The 23,659-nt window shown below is 45.0% G+C and overlaps 1 protein-coding gene across 2 annotated transcripts in view; it reads right to left on the bottom strand.

The window, feature by feature from the left end:
- Positions 1-23,659, bottom strand: part of RNF213 (ring finger protein 213) — a 2,973,532-nt gene that overhangs the window by 865,697 nt on the left and 2,084,176 nt on the right. For both annotated transcript variants that reach the window (XM_078654076.1, XM_078654077.1), the window contains exons 39-40: positions 5,516-5,688; positions 5,195-5,315 (exon numbers count right to left, since the gene is read on the bottom strand). In XM_078654076.1, the coding sequence (XP_078510202.1) occupies positions 5,195-5,315; positions 5,516-5,688 (294 nt within the window). The remainder of the gene's footprint in view (positions 1-5,194; positions 5,316-5,515; positions 5,689-23,659) is intronic.

Here is a 23,659-nt window from a genome sequence, read left to right as displayed (position 1 = left end):
GTGACTTGCTGAGGCTCCGCGATCGGGCCCACATCCTGCCCGTTTCCAGAGGTCGCGGCGAGCCATCCACTGACAGACTTAGAGGGCGGAACATACCTGGTGGCCAACAGAGCTCCGTGAGCCCAAACACCCTTCCTGGTGACCACGGGAGAGGGGAGATACTCTCACTTTCACCGGAGGAGAGCGCCGGAGACCAAGATGGCGGCCGTGACCCGATGAGTGGGAGCCGACCGTCCCTAGCCGCCATCTGACGTTCTCCCCTGCTTGGAGGCTACTGTAGGGGACCTGCCTCCTGCCCCTCGGCGCAACCCTGTCGTAGCTGAGTGCCCGGCTCCCGACGCGCGACCCCTGCACCGGAGTGCTACCCGGCAATTTCCCTCCCGGGCAGGGTGCTTGCTGCAGGCGCTGTGAACAGGTGCCCCATTCCTGGGGTTGGACCACTACTGACCCCCTAAAGCCCGAGCACCCTCGCTGGCAGCCACAGAAGACGGGGACATACTCTCGCCGGAGACGCTGACTGCCTTGCTCCCATTACGAGGTTGTGGGACCTGGGGGGCCCCCGGCTGCCTCCCGCATTGTCTTTCTGTGGAGGGAACACCGCCTCTGGACCTCTCCTCGCAGGCTGGCCGCTCCTCAAGAGCGAGGAGGTTGCATCACACCGCTCCTCGTTGGATCCTCCTTTCATTCTGGTCGGTACATACCTACGGAGCAGCGACTTGCGCCCTACCCCCATTGGCCCGAACGCAGCACGTGTGGGGCGCCTCCACTTACCCCACGGTCTTCCCTGGGAGATTACCTCGGACGTCGCCACCATGGGGAAACCCAAGGGCACGCAGCCCACCCTAGTGCCCGAGACTGCCCCTGAAAATATGCTGCACACGCGGGCATGGTCACAATCTACCGCGTCGCCTGCCGACCCCACTCTCTCGGCAAAACTCGATCAGGTACTGGCGGCCATTGAACTATCCCGGCTCTCCACGGAGGAGAGACTCGGCACCCTGACCACGGACATTGGCCTGATTCGCGACGATCACAGGAAACTTGCAGATAAAGTGAAGGACGGGGAATAGACATTGGCCGATCTGCAACCCACGGTCAGAGCACAGCAAACCACACTACAGGAGGTCCGCGCGGACGATTTGGAAGGCCGTTCTCGAGGCTCCAACATTCGCGTCCTGGGCCTGCCGGAGGGCATTGAGGGCCTCCGCCCCTTGGAATACATGAAAACATGGATTAAATCATTCACCCCAGCCGATGACAGCACTGCGTTCTTCTCCATAGAACGTGCCCACAGGGTACCAAACAGGAAACCGAAACAGGGACTCCCCCCGAGACCGATGCTTGCAAAATTCCTTCACTTCCGTGACCGTGACGCAGTACTTTGAGCGGCTCGGTCGGAGGGTCCCTTGCAAGTGGAAAAAGGCCGGATCATGATCTTTCCAGATAACGCACGTGCTGTCCAACAACAGCGTTCCTCCTTCCTTGATGTCAAGAGGCGCCTCCAGGCGAACAACGTTCAATACTCCCGGCTATATCCAGCGCGCCTGCACTGCCCCTTGCAGTCCAGGGCGGAGATCCAACGCAACCCCAATCCCTAACCGGCAAGATCCAGCAGACGAGGCTTGAGACGCTCACGCCGGGGGAACCGCCGGCGGGACTGGTTCTTTCCCTTTGGACTCCCCGTATTTGACACAGATCGTGCGGGAACGCCGAGAAGCTCTACAGGCTGTCATCGATCTGCAGGCATCGCCCCTCATGCAGGACATTTCTCGGCCTCTGCACATCTTCTCATCGGAGGGAGACAACGATAGTGATGGCACTCTTTCCGGCGGTGGTTCCACCACCCCTCCTCTAGTCACCCCACAAACAGCAGACGCTATCCTAGATGGACAATCGGGTGCATCCTTGAAGTGACTGTGTCTCATTACCGTCCTTGTGGACATCTAGCTCACACAGATGTGCTTCGCCCTTAACACGGCTCTCCTGCCACCAATATACAATGTTGGCTAACGCGCGACATTTGCCATTCCTTCACAGGCCCGATTCGCGCACAGCCTCGCAAGTACACAAGCTGCCGCCCCCGCAGTTTCTTGGTATACCCACCCCTAGCAGGGTATTCGTTTGGATATGTCGCCACCAGTGACATGTCCTATGTATTGGGACTGTTTCCCATCCCCAGTTTCTTCGACCGGTTCACTATGGTCCCACCCCGTTTAAAGCATGGTGCGTAACAGAGTGCACATACTACCCTGTCATTACTCCTGGCGGATCACATGGGTGCTTTCCCCTTATAGTGCGCATATCAGATGATGGCGGCATCACAATCGGACATTAACTTCCTCACACTCAATGTCCGGGGCCTACACACACCACGGAAACGCTACTCCGTGTACTCCTACATTAAACGTCAGACTGCCGGGATAGCGTTCCTACAGGAAACTCATCTTACCAGCACCGAGGTGGGCAGATTACAGGCAAAATGGCACGGCACAATCTGCGCAACGTCTTATTCCGCGTTCGCACGGGGCGCCCTGATATGGGTCAAGCCAGGGACCCCCTTCCGAGAAGTTTGCCGGGTAGTTGATAAGGAGGGCAGATATGCCCTACTCGAGGGGGGAAGCACCAGTTACAGCGGATATATCGCATCGCGCTCCCATTGCAACGCGGCTATTACATCGCGCCCGTCAACGCATCGCATGTCTTCAGGACGCATGCAAGTACATCGCAAGAACATGTACATCGTGAACTATTACATCGTATTGCACAATTCAATGGATACATCGTGAACTATGAGCACCGCGTTAACGATTGCTATAAACAAGCGTATTAAACAAGCAGCAGAATTGTGTTTAATTTCAAAAGGGGGTGGTGATGGACAGAGTATCTGAGTTAATCAGAACACTCCTACCCAGTCAACAGATCAGGGCTTGATCCATCACCGTTTTTTAGCTCACTGCACCATCCCAGTTCAGAACCTGGCTATATGCAAATTAGTCTGTCCCTGGCCCAGTGCATCATGGGAACAGGGCAGACCAAACTACCAAGCCAATTCTTCACTGGAAAGGAAACAAGCTTCCGGGGACCGGTTTCTGGCATTACAGCAGTCTTCGGCCCAGCTTGCTTGAATCCTGATGGTGCAGTGAGCAAGGGACTCATGTCTGAGCATACCCTTCCACACTCATGGTGGCCAAAATAATTTCAAAAGGGGGTGGTGATAGACAGAGTATCTGAGTTAATCAGAACACTCCTACCCAGTCAACAGATCAGGGCTTGATCCATCACCGTTTTTTAGCTCACTGCACCATCCCAGTTCAGAACCTGGCTATATGCAAATTAGTCTGTCCCTGGCCCAGTGCATCATGGGAACACGAATCACATGCGGGATCACGGACATGGAATCCCTCTTTGAAGAGGACCAGCTCAAACCTTTCCGACAGCTCGTGAACGAGTACGGCCTCCCCCCAGGTTAGTTCCTGCGCGATCGTCAGCTCCTGGAAGGCTTCCGCCCCCATCACAACCTTCAGGCTGGGGAACCAGATACGCATCCGGTTATACACGCCATCCTACACATGGGGACGGGTCGACACCTGGTTACCTGGCTATACAGGGAGCTACGCGACATTGCGCATACACCCCTGACAGCGCTGCGCGCCACATGGGAAGACGACATCGGACGCCCACTACACGACTCTGAATGGGTCAAGGCACTCGAAGCCCCCAAAAAGACCTCTAGAAATGCCAGTTTCAAAAACGTACAATACAACATTCTTCATAGGGCATATTTAACGCCAGCACGCCTACAAAAATTCTACCCCGACTCCCAATTCCATTGCCCCAGATGTCACTCCCAGAACGCAGACTTCCGTCACATGTTCTGGAGCTGCCCTACCCTCCACACTCTATGGCAAGCGATCCACACAACTCTGCCGGACCTCACGGGACTTACAACCCTCGCCACATGGGAGGCCAGCGCGCTGGGCATATTCAGGATCCACAAGCATCTCAGGGCACACAAGCGTTTCATCTCTTTGGCACTATTACTGGCAAAGGTGAGCATAGCCATGCACTGGCGATCCCCGCGGGCCCCCCCTTGGCGGCATGGGTGGGGGTGGTGTGTAAGTGGGCGGAGGAGGAGGCTTTACGTGAAGAAGAGGTTAAGGGGGCCCGGAAGCGTCCAATCTCCATGTAATGGGCCATGCTAATACACAGCTTCAAACAGCTGACACAGGAGAGAGCTCCGGAAACTCCCCGGCCAGCTTCGCCAACCCTGGCCCCCCGATGCAGTCATGATCCCAGTCCTTCGGCCCCCTCTCTGATAGCACCACGATTCCGCGATACACCTAGTCACGTCCAGTCTCACCAGACCCATACCGCCCCCTTTCCTACGCACACTTTGCACCCACATGCTTCTTCCCCTAGTTTATACCCCACACGTTTCTTGCTACTGCTAGCACACGGACCAAACGGACCCGACCCAACCGCCACAGTTCCCCCATTCTCGACCCCCACTGTTGTTCGTGCACTCTATTGTGTATATGTCTCAGGATATGGTCTGTATTGTGCAATATCGAAATGCTAATAAAAACAAGTTTAAAAAAAAAATGAGACATCTCAAAACTGAAACTCCTCCTTCGCAGGAAAACAACCACTAATGTTTTCAGCCCAACACTAGAAAATTGGACTGAAGACAGAATGCAATGTACAACTACACTCCTACGAACCAATTGTTACAATGTTATTTTTGTGAAGAACAGCAACATGACTGGTTCAGGGTTAGTTTGGAGTAAAAATGTGATACACATGATGTGTGCATAACAACCATAGATACATTAGGAGCTACTAATTCCACATTTTCACGTGCTCCTTAAGCAAGCATGAAAGGCACTGCAAAACAACAACTAAGTTATACCATCGGTCTGTTACCTTGACATCAGTGCTAAGGATAAAAAAAAAAACAATACTAGGCATGACTATTTACCATTTCTGATGGAGACTTTGTGCTGCGCTGAGCATGTACTGCAAAATATGGAATAAATTGCAATCATTTTGCAGACAGAGTTGAAGATAAGAAGCACTCTGCCCTCATCAAAATCTGCCACTATTGTTGGAATACTGTAAGAATTAAATCTGTTTTCAGATAGGATTTTCTGAAGCTAGGCAGTTCTGTAGCAAAACTTCACTTTATGATTATTACCTTGCCCAGCATGATAGTATGCTCTTTCACGAGTTTGAGCAGCACAGGTTCCTGAGTTTCCACTCCCAGCAGCACATGTTCCACAAACAATGCCATGGAGAAAATACAATTCCACCCCATCCTAGGGAGGTAAACAGAAGAGGTCAGTATTGGGAATAAGCAATGTGAACAGGTCATAAACTAGAGAGGTGAAGCATATATGCCTGCTCAAAGTAAGGTAGGAAAAGAGGTGGATAATAGAGGCTTAAGGGTGCAAGAGAAAAATATAACACAATCAGCACTGTAAAGATGTGTAAACAAGATTGAGTTAATGATGCTTACCTGACTTCCTGAAGCCAACTCATAGCTTGACCCTGTAAGTTGCTTCCGGTGCAGATAACTTCCAGGGGCATTTGGAGGTTTTTCACAAGCCGCAACCACTGCTGAGGGCTGGGATGCAACACATGGACTTCCAGCATCTCGACACAGGCAACAGCAGCAAATACATCCAGAACCTGAAGAAAGAGAACAACTAAAATTGATTTAGGGTGTGAGTTGTACACACCTACCCATAAGGACTCCTTAGATAATTGAGGATATCACCACTATCACTCTTTAACTATTATATTATATAAGTGGTTCATAACTCGTCCATCAGGAGGTCCATGACTGTTTATAACAATTATGGCATTTACCCTGTAAGCATCTGTTCTTGACATGTAGTGCTGTAGATTCACATGCTTTGCATAAGTCTGCCATCTAGTATTGGGCTCGGAAGATTTCAAGTTGTTTTTGTTCCAAGACGTTTTCTTCAAGTCACGAGGCTGGGAATACCGCACATGCTCATCGACGATATCTTCAGAATATTTTGCCATGGGTAGGTGAGAATGTTAAGCATGCTGTGAATGTAAGCAGTGAGATGGCCATGCGTTAGTAAGAAATAAAGCATATGAACTGCAACCTACACAAGAATTAGGGGAGGAGGGATTGCGCATGTGAATCTACAGCACTACATGCAAAGAACAGATGCTTACAGGGTAAGTAACATAATCCATTTGAGGCATGTGTGTTGTAGATATACATGCTTTGAACAGCTGTAAAGTAGTCCCTCTCCTTAGATAGTGGTTAGCTTGTGGGGGTTGCAGTTATCTGAAAAAGAGCCTGACCAACATTGGCATGTTGGCGTGCAAATACATCCACACAATAACGTTTTGTGAAGGTGTGTGGAGTAGACCATATTGCTGCTTTGCAAAAATCAGCAATTGAAATGTTTTCTACAAAGCCATAGAAGCTCCAATTTTTATACTGGAGTCGGCTTTTGGTGTAAAAGGTAAAAGTTGCTCAGCCTTTGCATAGCATGGCTGTATGCATTCAATTATCTGTCTTAAAATGCCTGATTTAGAAATTCCTTTCCTTAAATGAGGAGGTGCAAAGGCAACAAACAAATGTTTAGTTTTCCAAAATGATTTAGTTCTGTCAACGTAATATATTAATGCCCTTTTTACATCTAAAGTATGCAATGTCCTTTCTGCAACTGTGTTAGGTTGTGGGAAAAACACAGATAAATCAATGGATTGATAAATATGAAAATTTGAAACTACTTTCGGTAGAAATTTAGAGTTAGTTCTAAGCACTACCCTGTCTTATGTAGCTGTAAGAAAGGTTCTTCTAGAGTTAATGCCTGAATTTCACCAACTCTTCTAAGCAAAGTAATAGCAATTAAAAAAACAAGTTTCCATGAAAGATATTGAAACTGACAAGAATGTAATGGTTCAAAAGGAGGACCCATTAATCTTGTTAGGGTAATGTTTAAATTCCATGCTGGGGCAGGTGGAAGTCTAGGGGGAATTATTCCTCTAAGTCCCTCCATGAAAGCCTTTACTTTTAAACACTGATATGTGTTGTCTGTTCTCTGAGATATGCGGCAATAGCTGCAAGATGTAATCTCATAGAAGTATATGCTAATCCAGCAGTTTGTAAATGCAATAGGTATAAAATAAGTGTTTGTACATTTGCTTGAAGAGGATTAGTGTTTTCTTTGTGACAGAATATAACAAAACATTTCCGTTTTGCAGCATAACATTGCCTTGTTATTGGATGACAAGCTTCTTTAAGAATGTTCATAAAGTATTGAGGTAGATTTAAGTATCCAAACTCTAAGACTTCAGGAGCCAAATTGCAAGATTCATTTCTTTGGGATTGGAAGTATTAATGTTCCACGGTTCTGCATGAGAAGTTCCAGTTTGAGGGTAATGTTCTCGTGTGGGACTAGAGATAGTTCCATGAGTATTGAGAACCACTGTTTTCGAGCTCATGTGGGAGCTATTGGTATTATGGTGAGTGATGTAGGCCTGAGAATCAGCACTGGCTAACCTGCTGTACTGGGGGCGGCTGCAGGGGACAGTGTGAAAGCAGTGGAAGCACTCTCAACTTTTGAGAGGCATCTAGGACTGAACATTCAGCCGAAGAAACACAGCTCAGGTGGAGTGAAGGTACAGCCCATTCTCCAGCAAATTAATTTAATGTGTTCCCTGAATTCTCATTGGTCAGGGGGAGGATTGGCTCTCCGGTCCTTCCATTACAAACTTATTGGGTGTTTGGGTAACTGGTGACTCATTGGCTGGCTGTTGTGCTGTCTAGTTTAGCATGCAGTCTGCTTTTTCCTTGGAAAACACTGTCACCTTGTGCTCAAAGAGGTAAGTTCACCTTCTAGCATACATTTTTTCTCCTCATTTGAAATGTTCCCTCAATGGATGTGAGCACAGCAATTGTTACACAACCATCTTTTCTGATGTTGCTAGGTGAACCTCGAATTGAATGGGAAGATTTGGTGGATTGTTTAAAAAATTACATTTTGGCCCTGGATGGTGTCAGGTTTCCAGCTGTAAAGAAAAAAGCACTATTGGTGGATCTATGGGAAAGGAGGGTCAGCATGTGTTCAAGTACTTACCTCCTGCTCGTGATGTACAAGGAGGCCGTGATATACAAGTAGGCCATGCAGCGATTGCAAACCAGGTGAATGTGGTCATGCAACGCCATACATTTTATACACAGCTCCAATGGTCTTCAGAGACTTTGATAATGTTGTCGCAAGATTGAGAGAGTTGTCTGCAAAGTGCCAATTCAGCAAATGACGGAAGAAAGTATTAGAGACCAATTGATCGTCCAGTGCAACAGTAAACAAATTCATGAGAGATTGTGGGCAGCCAGTAATCCAACTTTGAAGGAGGCTATTACAAAGGTGGTGGAGGAGTCTGAAAAATGTATGCGGGAAATGAGAATTTCTAATCCTGACAAAAAAGTTTCGGAACCTACAGCTCTAGTTGAGGATTGTGGTCCGGTCAATACTGTAAGAGGAAAATCACAACAAGCTGCAGGGAGTTCTATCAAAACTGGGAGTTAGAGAAACTCCTCACCTTTGAATGGCAAGCAGTCTCGCGTCTCTTTGAGATGCAATAGTAATTATCACCGGGCAGGTTCAAAGCAATGTTTTGCTTTGGGTACGGATTGTCGCAAGAGTGGGGAAAAGAGGCACATACTGTCTATGTGAAAAGTGGGAGAGAAGAGAGTTGCCTTGGTGGAGGATTTGAAATCAGACTACAGAGTGCTCATGGTTCAGGATGAACATGTGTCAGGCAGCCACGACCAGGAGCGAAGACTATCTCGTCCCAGAGCTGACTTTAAAGTAAATGTGGAAATTGTTTCTCTGGTGGTGGACACGGGTTCTCTTTACACAATATTTCCCATTTATTCAATGCAACCTGGCCCTGGGGGAGTGTTAGTTACCTCCTATGTTATCCTCAAAGGATATCAGGGGGCTTGTTGGCTCATCATAGTGAAGTTTTTGAGGACTGGTTGGGGAATTCAAGAACTATATGCACAAAATCAAAATGAAAGTTAGTGCTGTTCCTATCAAACATCAAGCCAGGCAGATACCCATAGCTGCAAGGGCAGAAGTCAAGAAGGTTATCCAGCAACTCTTGGCGGATAGTGTAATAGAGACGGTTGAGGCCACCGAGTGGTTGTCTCCAGTGGTTATCACCAAAAAACCTGATGGGTCTCTTCGGTTTTGTGTGGACCTCCGAAGCCTTATTTTGATGTCGTCTGGGGGAATGTTATTTTCTAAAATTGACCTGAGGAGTGCTCATCATCAAATTAGACCCTATCGGAACTCAAAGCATCTGACATCTTTCATTACCTCGGAGGACTTTCAAATTGTGCAGACTTCCGTTTGGGTTATGTTCAGCTACAAGTGAGTTCCAGCGGTTGATGACTGGAATTTTGTCTGGGCTCAGTAATGTAATTGTGTTCCCAATCAAGGGAATAGACATACTTTGCCTTCAGGAGACATGGTCTCTTGAAGCAATCCATATGAATGGGTTCAAAACATTTCATATACCAGCAAGCTCTTCCAGACATGGGAGGTCCAAAGGCGGTCTGACTGTCTACGTATCAAATTTGATGGAGGTATTATCTCTGAGAGTAGAGGCCACGTCCAGCAATTACCAAATCATTGCAATGCAGGTGACACCCAAGGTCGAGTTAATAATTATCAACATGTATAATAATGTGGAAAAGGGGATGGTCACTGATATGGTAAATTCCCTAACCAGGGAAATCAGTTCGATGGTGGATAAGAGAACAAGGGATTCCATTTTGATATGGGGAGGTGACTTTAATCAGCACCTTTGTAAGCACTATCAGAGCGGATGCGGTGATCAGGAAGCTTATAAATCAGAGAATCAACCCCATTTCGACCATCACAACGGGGGAGACTCTTTTAACGATTTGATGGCCTCATTTGATATGGGTTTTGTTAATATGCTGTGTAGGCCCCCGGTAGAGTTTAGTCCCACTTATGTTGGGAGAGGTCATAATACTCTGATAGATTTTATCACCATTTCTAACTCCCACTCAAGTTGGATAACTGATTTCTCAACACATATAATTGGGGTTAGTGACCATCTCCCACTTGGCTTTGGTATTCAGTTCCCTGTATACAAGGATTGCAATTTGATTGAAAGACTGGTCTGGAGTAGTAACTGTACTTTAAGCAGACAAAATGGGTACGCTCTTAGATGGTCCCAGACTAATCCTGAGATTACCAATGGGAATATAATAAAGAAAGCATTACTACCTATTAATAGATGCCTACAGGACGAGGTCTTAAACTTGGAGGTGAAGGACTCTTTCTTAGAGATCACCAGGATAATTAAAATGATTCTTTTCCGTCCCACTCGAGAACGGAATCCGCCTAGTAACGGGTGGTTTGACTCGACATGCACCCAAACCCACACCCAATTAAAGAGGGCGTTGAGTAAAAAGCCAAGAAATCAGGGGGAAATTACTCAGTGCAGGCGTAGTTATAATCTGGAGCGTAAATTACGTAAACGTAATATAAAGAATGAAGCCTGGGCAAACCTCTATGAGGCTTCCATAAGCAGGGATGGTTCTGCTTTATGGGCAGCTGTTAAGGCCCCATTTTTTAACTTGGGAGATAAGGGCAGTCTGGAAGTGGCAATAACAGAAGATGCATGGATAGATTTCTTTGCCGAAGTCTACAATCCGGGTGGTGTCCATAAATTGGTAGACAGCGGGAGTAAGATAAAGGGACCTGGGGAGGCTGGTTTTCTGCCAATTGCCCTAGAGGTGACACTAACTGAAATCCAAAACGCCATTGATCAGAGTAAGGGCAATAAGGCCCCGGGCGCTGATGGCATCCCCATCGATCTTTTTAAACATCAGATCGACCTTTGGTCTCCGCTTCTTAAGCGTGTACTTGATGCTAGCTGTGAACTGGGCTTTATAGATACTTGGGCAGAATCAATAATCATCCCCATATTCAAGAAAGGGGACAGGGAGAATCCCTCCTGTTATCGTCCCATATCCCTCCTGGATTCTTTTATGAAAATTACAGGGAGGGTAGTTTTGAACCGTTTGCAACAATGGGCGGAAGAGACCAATATCCTATCCCCTGTGCAATATGGGTTTAGGGAGGGACGGGGCACAACAGAACAGGTGTTAAATTTTACATTACTCCTGGGAAAATACACACAAGCAAAGGATGGCAAACTCTACGCAGTGTTTGTTGATTTAAGCGCTGCGTTTGATTGTGTCATTCATGATCTTCTGTGGCAGATTCTGAGAGACATGAAGGTGGACGAAGTACTAATCTCCATCATAAGACAATTATATGCTAGCGCTAGGGCCAAAGTGAGGTTTGGCACTAAGGGTGAATGCACTAAGCCCTTCCATGTCATGCGGGGTGTGAGGCAAGGGTGCGTACTCGCCCCATTTCTTTTTAACCTGTATACCAACGACCTAGAAAAGGAACTAGTGGCTGAAGTACGTGACTCCCCGCAAGTTAAGAACCAACCCATTGTCTCCCTCTTGTACGCAGATGACGCCGTCATTATGTCACGGACTCAAATTGGTTTACAAGCGGCCCTGAACGCATACTTGAAGTTTATGGATAGCAGGGGCCTCAAACTTAATGTGTCCAAAACTTTTGTAATGACGTGTGGAAGACCCAGGAATAAAGAGTGTCGATTATTTGTTGGGAAGGAAAAAAAAATCGCTTCTACTAAATCTTTCTCTTACCTGGGCATAGTACTTGAAGAAACCGGGTCCTGGGGGCCAGCTATCAGAAATAGGACGATGATGTTCAAGAGAGCCACTGCTGCACTTATGTCATTCTCCAAAAAGATGGGAAAAAGACCGCCAGCAATTTTGTTGAAAATTTATAATGCCAAATGCATTAGCACAGCTATTTATGGAGCGGATATTTGGGGAATTGGCAATTGTATTACTATACAAAAGGTAGAGAATGCTTTTTTAAGATTTATTCTGGCTATCCCGGCAAGTTCCCCTGTTTTTGATTGTCATGCAGAGCTGGGCACTAGATATGTGAGTGATTTAATTAGCATGCAACCTCTTTTGCTTTGGCATCGAATCTGGACTACCCCTGATCTGTTGTTAAATAGAGACATTATTGCGGATTGTATGGGGTTGGACAAAGTCAGCAAGATTCCATGGCTGAAGTATATATTGAACTTCACAAGGGATTTAGGTAAACCGGAGTACTACCACCAGCCAGACTCACTGTTCAATATTACTAGAAAAGAGCTGAAGCAGTTGTGTTGGTACCATGTTGAATCCCTGAGACTAGGTGTGGAAATGAACAAAAATCTTGTCATTCAACATCAACTAACCCTAGCTACCTATACTATCCAGCCTTATTTGATTTGGTGCCTGGAAGGCTTTGACCGGTATCTTTTAACACGTTTCAGGTTCGATGTCTTTTTCCGTCTAACCTCATTCCCTAAAGTAAATGATTGGGGTAGAAATCTCTGTAAATGCCCGTGTGACAACTTGTCTACCCAATCTACTCTGCATGTTATCTGTTTTTGTAAATTTTATATGTTGGAGAGGTCTAGATGGATCAAACCACTTTTAAAAAAGTTCGGTACATGGAGGCAATGTCGCCCAGCCCTACTGTTTTTATTATCTCTAAATGATGCAACCTGTGTTACTGTCATGCTAGGTTTTTTAAAGAGTATTTTAAAGAAAAGGAAAAGCTTAACAATTTGTTAATATATGAATGTTTTTTAACCATGTTGCTGTGTAATGTATCTGTTGCTTTTATGATTTTATGTATTTAAAATCGAATAAAGCTTTTTCATTCAATTGTGTTCCCGGATGATATCCTGGTGTATGGGAAAAATGAGGTGGGAACACAACTATGTGCTGAGTGAAGTATAAACTTGCATCATGAAGGCGGGTTTGACATTGCGGAGGGAAAAGTGCGTTTTTTCAGGTACGAGAGGTGGAATATTAGGGCTACATGGAGCTAGGAGTGGGGCAAAGCCCAAAATGAAATTGGTGAGTGCGATTGTTAATGCAGAAGTCCCTCATGACAGAGCTGCTCTCCGATCCTTCATAGGATTAGCGGAGTAATACTCCAAGTTTGTGCAACATTTTGCACTTAAAACTGAACCCCTCAGGGAGTTGTTGGGGAAGAGTAGGATTTTTGTGGGGGGTGAACTACAAAAAAGGGCTTTTCTTGCCATTAAAAACAATATTGCTTATGCTGGTGTCCTTACACTTTTCCAAAGTTTCCTAAAGTGCATTGTCACTGTGGACACCCATGTGGTGGGGATTTGGACTATTTTGTCCCAAAGGCATGGCAAGAAGGAGAAGACTGTAGATTTTGCCTCATTGTCATTAACACAGAGCGAAACTATTCAGTTATTGAGCGTGAGGCGTTAGCTGCTGCATGGGCTGCTATATACTTTAGAGTGTTCCTGTGCGGAGGGGTGTTTGTTCTCAGGACAGACCACACATCTTTACTTAAGGTATTGGGGCCAGGTGGAAGCAAGAACTGATCGGGACAGTTGGCGAGGTTGGCTGTCAGGTTGCAAGATGATGATTGTCGTATTGAATATGTCCCTGGATGAGAAAAATCAAGTGGCTGATTGCCTGTCTAGGCTTCCTGATGAAACTGCAGAACTTTCTGAGGTGGTTACAGAAGAAGTTGTTGCGAGTGTGGAAGATGTCACTGAAGGTTTGGGGGCTTCCATTTCCAAAGGTGAGTGAATTAGTGCCATGGGGAAGGATATGACTCTTCAGAGGGCGTTGAAGATGATGAAAGGGGCTGTCAGAAGGGATAGTGCCCTTCCCAATACTGTAAGACCATTCTTTAAGGTGGTTGATGAGTTGTCTGTTTTTGGTGATTGTTTGTTGATGAGGAATGAAAAGTGTGTGCCTCCCATCTCTTTAAGGTCATGTCTCATCGGTTTGGCCCATGAGGGGAATTTGGGACAGACTTTGACCACCAAGAGGGTCAGAGAGATATTGGTGGTCACTCATGGATGTGTTGTGCCTTATGCAAGGATTCTGAGAAGCATCTCAGAGTGGGTGTTGGACGTTTGCAGGAGGAGCAGCATGTTGCTGAAGATGAGGAAGTGTAGGAAGTTTTTCTCGACTTCATAGGGCCATTTTCCGATCTATATGAGCAAGACAGGTTTGCAGCTGTACTATTCGATGCCATGTCCAAGTGGGTGGAAGTCGCATTCATGAGGAATATCACCCCTACCTCTACCTGGTGGCCCACAGCCCTTAGCAGCTCTCCCATACCCACGGACCATGCCCGGAACCTCAGCATCATACTCGACTCCTCCCTCTCCATGGCCTGAGAGATCAACGCCGTCGCCTCCACCTGCTTCAACATGCTCCGCATCGTTCGCAAGACCTTCAAATGGATCCCCCCCCCCCGAATCAAGAAAGGCCGTCACCCGTGCACTCATAACCAGCAGATTAAACTACGGAAAAGCCATCTATGCCGGGATCAACAAATCTCTGCTCCGCAAGCTCCAGACCATACAGAACACTGCAGCCAGACTCGTCCTCTGCGTCCTGCGACACAAACACATCACCCCACACCTGCAAGATCTCCACTGGCTCCCCGTCGAGAAGACAGTAACTTTCAAGATACTCACCCATGCATACAAATGCCTCCCCAACATCGAACCCCAATATCTCAACAAAAGAATCGCCAAAACCCTGAACATCTATAGAGCCAGAACAGGTGGAAAAGTCTTCTCCTACGTCGCAGCAAAGACCTGGAACAAGCTCCCGATCAACATCAGACATGCACCCACTGGCTCTTCGACTGACCAGAGCTGCTACCCAACCCACCCCACGCCCCTAAACACCTTGAGACCCTCACGGTGTAGTGTAGTTCCTATATTCCCAATAGGCTCTGCGCATTGGAATAATATATCCTATAGATTAGACGTAGGACTGAGGTCGACTAGGTCTCTATCGAATATATTAAACTTAATAGTGAGTGCCAGCTAGCTTTGAGGTCACTAGAATCTTTCTCAAATTCACACGAAGGGATTAGTTTCTGACAACCACATAAACATGACAACTTTGTTTCCCAAGAATAAGAAATATATCTCTAGAGTCGCGGAAAGAATAGATAAGTATTTCACTCAGTCAATCGTGCATGCTTCATTTCTACAGAACTGCAGACAAATAGAGAGACGGGCGTTTTCAATAAAAGGTTTATTGAACAGTCTTCTTTCTCATGCAAGAAAAGTGAACTGCTACAATAGTAATGCAGACTGCAAAGTATAATGCGTACAGCGAGAACAATATTCTAAAATAATACTGTAAGAGCATTATATGGTTTCTAAGGCATATAAAAATAAATACATAAATAATAATAACTACAAATACTCAACTGGTGCTTCTAAGATATGCCTACCCCAATGAACATACCCTAAATCTAGTACGCGGGAAGAAGTAAGTATGGTGTTGCATAGGTTTAGTTTTCTTTGCCAAGAATCTATCCAAGATTTCTCTAGGTTCTAATCAGCTCCATACCTTAGTTAGAATGAAGGAGGTCTGGTATCTCTGTCTCGGGACTCGATTTCCCAACACCACGCGAGGGGAGCTTGGAATCATTGGAGCTGGATTCTCGGCGAGAGAAAGGCAGCCTCTTGATCAGTGCGTCACCTGGAGGGTCGGCTTCCTTCGGCACTTGCTGTAGCGAGCGGAGTCCGGCAAGTAGATAGTCGAACTGCTCTGAACCATGGTGTCTTGCTAGAGCAAGTGAAGGTAGTTTTATACCTTGAAGGTGTCTAGGAATGCCATCGTTTGACAAAGTCGGGCATAATAACGTCAGGAAGAACCCCTAGGGAATAGTCGTTCTTTGCAAAGTACATGAGCTCTTGGACAAATCAATATTCAAGCAAGGGGAAGTTCCCTAACTGTTTAAGTCGATTTTCCAAGAAATCGTTGTGACGTTTGGTGCGAGTGGAAGTAGCCATGCCTGTATTTGGTCTGCATGGGCTATGTCTAAATAAGGGCTTGATTTCTATGCCTATATTAGGGCAATGTGAATTGTACCTATATAAGGGCATGAATCGGGAAAATTCACTCGCAGCCTAAAACGCCACACAACAGCGGGTGAGTAGCACGCTTCACATTTCCCTGATTGATGAGTGTGACAAGAGGACAAGTATGCTCAGATAAGAAAGTTGAAAAATGTTTCATTGCGACTGGTGATTGGGTCAAAGTCAAGCAGGATGGTGGCCTAAGGGACTTGACCAAATTCCGTGGCCTATATAGAGTTCATGAGGTGAGTGGAAATCAGGTGAAATTGGAAAATAGCCAAACCTAGAATCTCAGAAGGGTACCTCTGTACCAGAGACAGGCAAAGGTCTTGAGCAGTTCTGGATGTGATGAAGATGTGTCATGTTTGCCTTTGTTCTTTGTGAACGATTGTGAATTCACAAGTGACAGGCCTGAGAGTTCTAATAGAGTTTCGGGAGGAGATGGGTCATGTAATTCTGATGACATCGTTCCCACTGACAGATCACAGGAGCATGTTGTACCACACAGTAGTGGTGACATGGGTTTTCCTCAAGTCAGGAGGGAGATGAGAGTGAAGAAGCCTCCCGCCCGTTTGGGAGGTTATGTTTGCACTTAATTTGTGCTTGTACACTGTTCAGTTGTTTGCACTGACTTTGTGATTTTCTACTGTTTTCAGTTTTGTGTAGGGTGCTACTTTTTGGGTGTCCTTTCATCATTAATATGTAACCTTGTCTGTGTCTGTTGTGTCTTTGTATTTTGTCCTGTGAGTTCGTCCTACTGTCTCCGGTTTCTTTGTTCCCCAAGATAGGGAGATGTGTTATAATATGCTTAGGCAGCATCAGCTAGGCTGCACTCTGTTCTATGACATACCAACGTTCTGTATTATTACATATTCAGAATGTGGGGTTTGAGCTTCTGTGCCTGGAAAGACTGCGGTGTGGGGTCTCTTCACTATAGTAATACATTACTTGCTTCTTTCGACCAGCAACTGGATTCGTTCTTCCATTATTTACAACAGATACGTACAGCTGTTTACCAACACTAGATTATGAAGGTGACCCTGTCACTGAGTCCATTGCTGGGAGAGACCTTGTTGTAGAGGTCTCATGTGGAGTCTGGCATGTGGGAATATGTCACTATAAGATGCCATCATACCCAAAAGTCTGAGAAATATTTTGGCTGGAATGTGAGTTCCTGTTTGAAATTGTTGAATTACTGTTAGTATATTGTGTATTCGGTCTGTGTTTGATGATGCTAACGTTAGATTTGTGTTGAGCATGGACCCTAGAAATGCTTGAGTAGTAGCTGACTGTACATTAGATTTTTGTAGATTGACAGTGAACCCTAGTTGATGTAGTAAACCCAGCCCCTTTTGAGTGTTTAGTTTGCAAAGTATAAATGTATTTGCCTTGATTAGCCAGTCATCTAGATAAGGGAAGACATGAATGTTTTCCCTGCGCAGACGTGCTGCTACAACTGCTAAGCACTTTCAAAAAGGAAATACTTGTCTATTAAGTCCTTATATCAAGGTACCTGGTGAAAAGAGGCTACTCGGGCATTGCGATTCTGAAAAGCAGATGCATCATCAGGTGGTGATGGAGAGCTAGGGTATAAATTAGGATCAGTGTCAACATGAGGATCAATATTATAATCCTCCCAAGGATACTCTGGTTGTGTGTCATCTGGGATGTCTTGATTTCATTACAAGAACGTAGGCTACATTATGCATTATTCCTTTAATGCAGTCCAAGCAGCCCCTTACATCACAATATTAAAACGTTCCAGAATAGGAAAATAGCAACAAATGTGTTGGGAATAGTTTATATGGATGCGAGCGGTCACAAGCATTATTTTTTGTATGACTCGTGTCCACAGTACTTGTGTTGTTGTTTAAAAATATGTGGGAATGTTGATGTGGGACTGTTGATATGTATTAAAACGAAGTATGGAAGCTCAGACATGACTTGTAGATGGTATTAGTAGATGTATTCTTGTAGTAATCTTACAGGCTCTCAATTACAAAGATCCATAGTAATGCCCCATGCAGGGTCCTCTCTGCTCAGCCCATCACACCAACTGAAACTCTCTTCATACAAAGCAACCCCAACATTCCATGTGACATCACCATACGCTGAGCAGACAGCAGAGAACCATAGTGGGGAGACTGCATTGGCAATAAGCACATTACAACAATATGATGTGGACATAACTGGACTGGACATGATACTGAGCAGACGTGTAAATAAACCTGAAAGGCATGAGCCATCAACAATCTGCCTCTTTTAAATGCGGCTCCAAGCAGATGAGTTTATTTTCCTTCATTCAAATTATTCATTTTTATCTCTATTTTGAAGTTTCCTAGTGTGTGGCTTAACCCCACCCCCCTTCCTACTGCCTCAATACCAATCTCCAATTTACGGAGATCTCCCAACACCCCCTTCCCTAGTCCCACCCTTGCGTGACTGACCAGATTAACCTGCCTTTTCTTTCAGCTTATGTACTATTTCTAATGTTTGAATATATTTAAAGATTTTTAGATGTTTAATCAAACCGTAATATTTTAATTTTTGTGTAAACGATTATTCTTCACCTCTTTTCACTGATGCAGGCTGCGCACTCCAACGCTGCCCTGCATCCCTACCTTTTATTATTTCGGATTTCATCCGCAAGTTGTTATTGTTTTACAAACTTATGCATACATTTTTAAAAAAAAAGGGGTTTTAGCAGGAAATACTCATTTAAATGGCCTTTTCAACATTATATAACAAAATTAATTATAATAAGAGAGGAATTATTCTCTTGACATTCCTTCATCTATAAACCTTGTCACTATTATTAAGGGAAATCCTCCCTAATTATCTTTCATTAAATGGCTTTACCACTTTTTACAAGTTAACATTTCCTATATACCATGTCGGATTTTGACTCAGACAAGGCTTCTGCCCCTACTCCTAACAGACAACGAAGCCCTGCAAAAAATCCTTCATAAGGAATTGAGGTCCTGCATGTTTGAAACCTTAAGTCAGATCATGTCCTCTAAAAGGTCACTCCCTGATGAGGACAAAATCTCAGAAATTCCAAACCTCTACTCTGACAAGATCACAGAATTAAGGGGTAAAAGATTTTAGAAAAGTAAAAACGTTGATAAGAGCAATATAGGAAGTACAAGCACCTCATCAATTCAGGGAGGACGTAGCACCTCAACTTCTAATGGAGGTCCTCACACCTCAAACTCCCAAGGTGTCCTTAGCGGCACAACTTATCTTGGTGTCCTTAGCGGCACAAAATATCATAATGCTCTTTACAATATGGGAGATAACTAATCTAATGATATAGAATCCTCAGACACACCTGATGAGTATGTCCTTGATCTTGATGAAGATGATCAAGAATTTTACAATCCATAAGAGGAACTCCCATCATCCTCTAAGGACATAATCCTTGACCCCGTAGGGGAAGAAATGTTTTCCCCATTACATCTGAAACACCCAAGAAGTTCTGAGTGGTTCCCTCAGGACCACGTTGCAAAATTCAAAAGGAAATGAGATCTTGTATTTTCGATACATTTAAGGAGGTTATGTCCTCTACAAGACCCCTCCCCTTTCAAGACGAGCTCCCTAAAGGGCCAACCTGTCTCCACCCCCCAGTAATTAACCAGGGTAAAAAAGCAAAAAGGAAAAAGCTACTTACCAGTATGCACCTGTTCTTGGCATGTAGAGCTGCAGATCACTAAGCTTTTGCATTAGATAGCCACCTGGTGTTGGGCTCGGATGACTGCATGTTGTTGTCGTCTTGGAAGAAGCCTTTTGTAGTCACGAGATAGGTGACTCCTCCCTTGGACGATCGTGCGCATGGGCATCGGCTCCATCCTCAGATTGTTTTTCGCCATGATGGGAAATTATGGAGTTAGTAGAAGTAAAGAAAAAGGATGTCCATGCGTGTGCATCTAAGTAAGATAAAACTGGAACAGATACAAGTCCCGGGGAGGCGGGAGGGCGTGTAGTGATCTGCAGCTCTACATGCCAAGAACAGATGCATACTGGTAAGTAGCATTTTCCGTTCGAGGCATATGAGCTGCAGATACTATACTTTTGCATCGATTGTGCAGCAGTGTCTCCCCTAGCGGTGGTCACCTGTATCTGTTGCAGTACTTTGAAAGAGTTTTAAGGACAGCTTGGACTACTGCAGCTTGCTGCTTGGCTTGCACATCAACACAGTAGTGTTTAGTGAAGGTGTGTGTTGTAGACCATGTTGCTGCCTTGCATATGTCTTCGAGGGGGATGTTCCCCAAGAAAGCCATAGAGGCTCCTAGCTTGCGTGTGGAATGCGCTCTAGGAGGAACTGTTAATGTGCGTTTTGCTTTTTGATAGCATATTTGTATACATTTTACAATCCACCTTGCAATTGCATTCTTAGAAATGGGGTTGCCTTTATGTGGTGGAGAGAAAGATACGAACAATTTTTTTGTCTTTCGAAAAGATTTAGTCATGTCTATATAGTAGAGAAGAGCTCTTTTAACATCTAGTGTGTGTAGAGCTCTTTCTGCTACAGTGTCAGGGTTTTGGAAAAACACAGGTAACTCTACAGATGGGTTTAAATGAAAAGGACTAATGACTTTTGGAAGGAATTTAGGATTAGTTCTTAGAACCACCATGTTACGATGTAGTTGTAAAAATGGTTCTTGTATTGTGAAAGCTTGTATCTCACTTACTCTTCTAAGAGAGGTAATAGCAATAAGGAAAGCTGTTTTCCATGTGAGGAATTGCAGTTCATATTTGTGTAAAAGTTCAAAAGGGAGTCCCATGAGCCTTGTAAGAACAACGTTTAGGTTCCATACTGGAGAAGGTGGTAACCTGGGTGGAATGATTCTTTTTAATCCTTCCATAAATGCTTTAATAGCAGGTACTCTAAATAATGACAGAGGTTGTCTGTTTTGTAAATATGCTGCAATTGTTGCAAGGTGCAGGCGTATGGATGAATATGCCAAGTTACATCTTTGTAAATGTAAAAGGTAGCAAATGATATTCTGGATAGAAGCATCCAGGGGATCAATTTGGTTATTGTTGCAATAAATGGCAAATCTCTTCCATTTAGCATCATAACAAGCTCTGGTAGTAGGTCTCCTGGCTTCTTTAATGATGTTCATACAGTCTGGTGGTAGGTTAAGATAATCAAACTCTAAGACTTCAGGAGACAGATTGCCAAATTCAGTTGATTTGGGTCTGGATGTCTGATGTCTCCATGGTTCTGCGTTAGCGGAGAAGGTGTCAGCCGTAATGTTTGGTGTTGAACTAGAGAGAGTTCTAGCAGTGTGGTGAACCACGGTTGGCGTGCCCATGTGGGAGCTACCATGATCAGTTTCAGAGACTGTTGTCTGAGCTTGCGTACCACTAATGGTATTAGTGGTAGTGGCGGAAAAGCGTACGCAAATCTGCCTGACCAGTGGATCCATATCGCATTGCCCTTGGACAGCGGGTGTGGAACCCTGGTGGCAATGGTTGGGCATTTTGCGTTTTTGTGTGTGGTGAACAGATCTATGTCTGGATGACCCCACTTGTGAAAAAATGGTTGAAGAACTTGCGGATGTAGTTCCCATTCATGAATTTGTTGTGTCTGCAGACTCAACAGATCTGCTATTTGATTGTGAACTCCCGGAAGGTGCTCTACTAGCAGATATATATTTTGTGGAATGGCACATCTCCAAATGCTCTGTGCAAGTTGGGACAGTTGTAGAGAGTGTGTCCCCCCTGTTTTTGTATATAATACATAGCTGTCATAATGTCCGTCCGGATTAATACAGCTTTGTTTTGTACTTGGAATGTTGTGTGCTAAGAATATTGCTAGCAGCTCTAGATGGTTGATATGGAACAATTTCTGATGAATGTTGCACTGACCTTGAGTTGTATGATGTAGGAGATGGGCTCCCCATCCTGTGTGAGAAGTGTCTGCTGTGAGCACTATTTGTGGAACAGGTTCGAGGAACGGCCGTTCCTTTGTCAAGTTTTTGGTGTTCCATCACTGCACAGAGCGATGTGTGCGGCTGTCTACACCAGGTCTGTTAGTTGCCCTTGAGCCTGGTTCCACTGTTGTGCTAGACATTCCTGTAACGACGCATCTGCAGTCTTGCGTATGGTACTATACAGATGCAAGATGCCATCATGCCTATTAGTCTCATGAACACTTTGGCTTGGAGAGAGTGTTGATGTTGGAAGCTTGTGACTAAGGCCTGAATGCTCTGTATCCTTGCTGGACTGGGATACGCTAGAGCTGTAGAAGTGTTTATTGTGGCCCCTAGATACTGATGTGTATGAGAGGGTTGCAGGTGCGACTTGGTGTCCTTTATTGTAAACCCTAAGTCGTGCAATGTTTGAATTGTCTGATGTGTGTGTCGAACACACTGATTGAATAACTTGGCTTTTATGAGCCAATCATCTAGATGAGGGAAGACATGTATTTGTTGTCTCCTGAGATGTGCTGCTACTACTGCTAGGCACTTTGTAAATACTCTTGGTGCTGTTGTAACTCTGAATGGAAGGACTTTGAATTGATAATGCGGTCCTTCCAGTACAAACCTTAGATACCTCCTGTGAGCAGGGTGTATCGGAATGTGGAAGTAGGCGTCCTTTAAATCAAGTGTTGTAAGGAAATCACCTTGTTGTAGCAGAGGAAGCACTTGTTGTAAAGTGATCATATGAAAATGATCTGATTGTATGTAATGATTGAGGGGCCTGAGGTCGAGAATTGGTCTTAGTGTCCCGAGTAAACCCCTATTCCTTGGTGTTGTAAAGGAACTATTTCTATTGCGTCCTTTTGAAGAAGTGACAAGACTTCTTGTTTGAGCAGAGTAAGATGTTCTGTAGACATTGGACGCTGCCTGGGTGGTATGTATGGAGGGGTTGCTGTAAGTTCGAGGCAGTAGCCAGACTGGATAATTTGACGTACCCACTTGTCTGTTGTAATGGAATTCCAGACAGGTAGGAACTGTGTTAATCTGCCCGCCACAGGAGTGGAGTGCTGTTGGGGAAGCAGAGGAAAGTCACTGTTTTGTGGTGAAAGAGGTTTGATTATTGTTGTTACCCCGACCTCTTCCTTTGTTGTTGTTTCCTCTATATCCTCCTCTAAAATAACCTTTGTTAGAGGATGTTTGCGTGTTAGATTTGAAGAATGTTGTATTGTCTGCTCCAGTCTGCTTGGAGCCTCCTCAGTAGAAGGAGCGACTAAAGGAATTTCTAGCTTGTGTGGACTGTAAAGCTCCCATAGATTTGGCAGTTTCTGTATCCTTCTTCATCTTTTCAAGCGCTGTGTCTACCTCTGCTCCAAACAATTGATTTTAAATGGTAGTTTGCACTTCCTGTTTAAATCCTGAAATGCGTAGCCACGCAGGTCTTCGAAGTAGGACACTAGTGTTCACAGCTCTAGACGCAGTGTCTGCCACATCAAGTGCACACTTGATTGAGGCATTGGAAATTAGCTTGCCTTCTTGTATAAGGTTGTTAGCCTGCGTTTTATATTGATCAGGTAGATGTTTTAATAGTTTCTCCAACTGATCATAATGAGCCCTGTCATATCTTGAAAGGAGGGCTTGTGTATTAGCTATACGCTATA

Source organism: Lissotriton helveticus, chromosome 7, assembly GCF_964261635.1.
Source record: "Lissotriton helveticus chromosome 7, aLisHel1.1, whole genome shotgun sequence".
NCBI lineage: Eukaryota > Metazoa > Chordata > Amphibia > Caudata > Salamandridae > Lissotriton > Lissotriton helveticus.
This window is presented reverse-complemented; position numbering and strand designations above follow the sequence as displayed.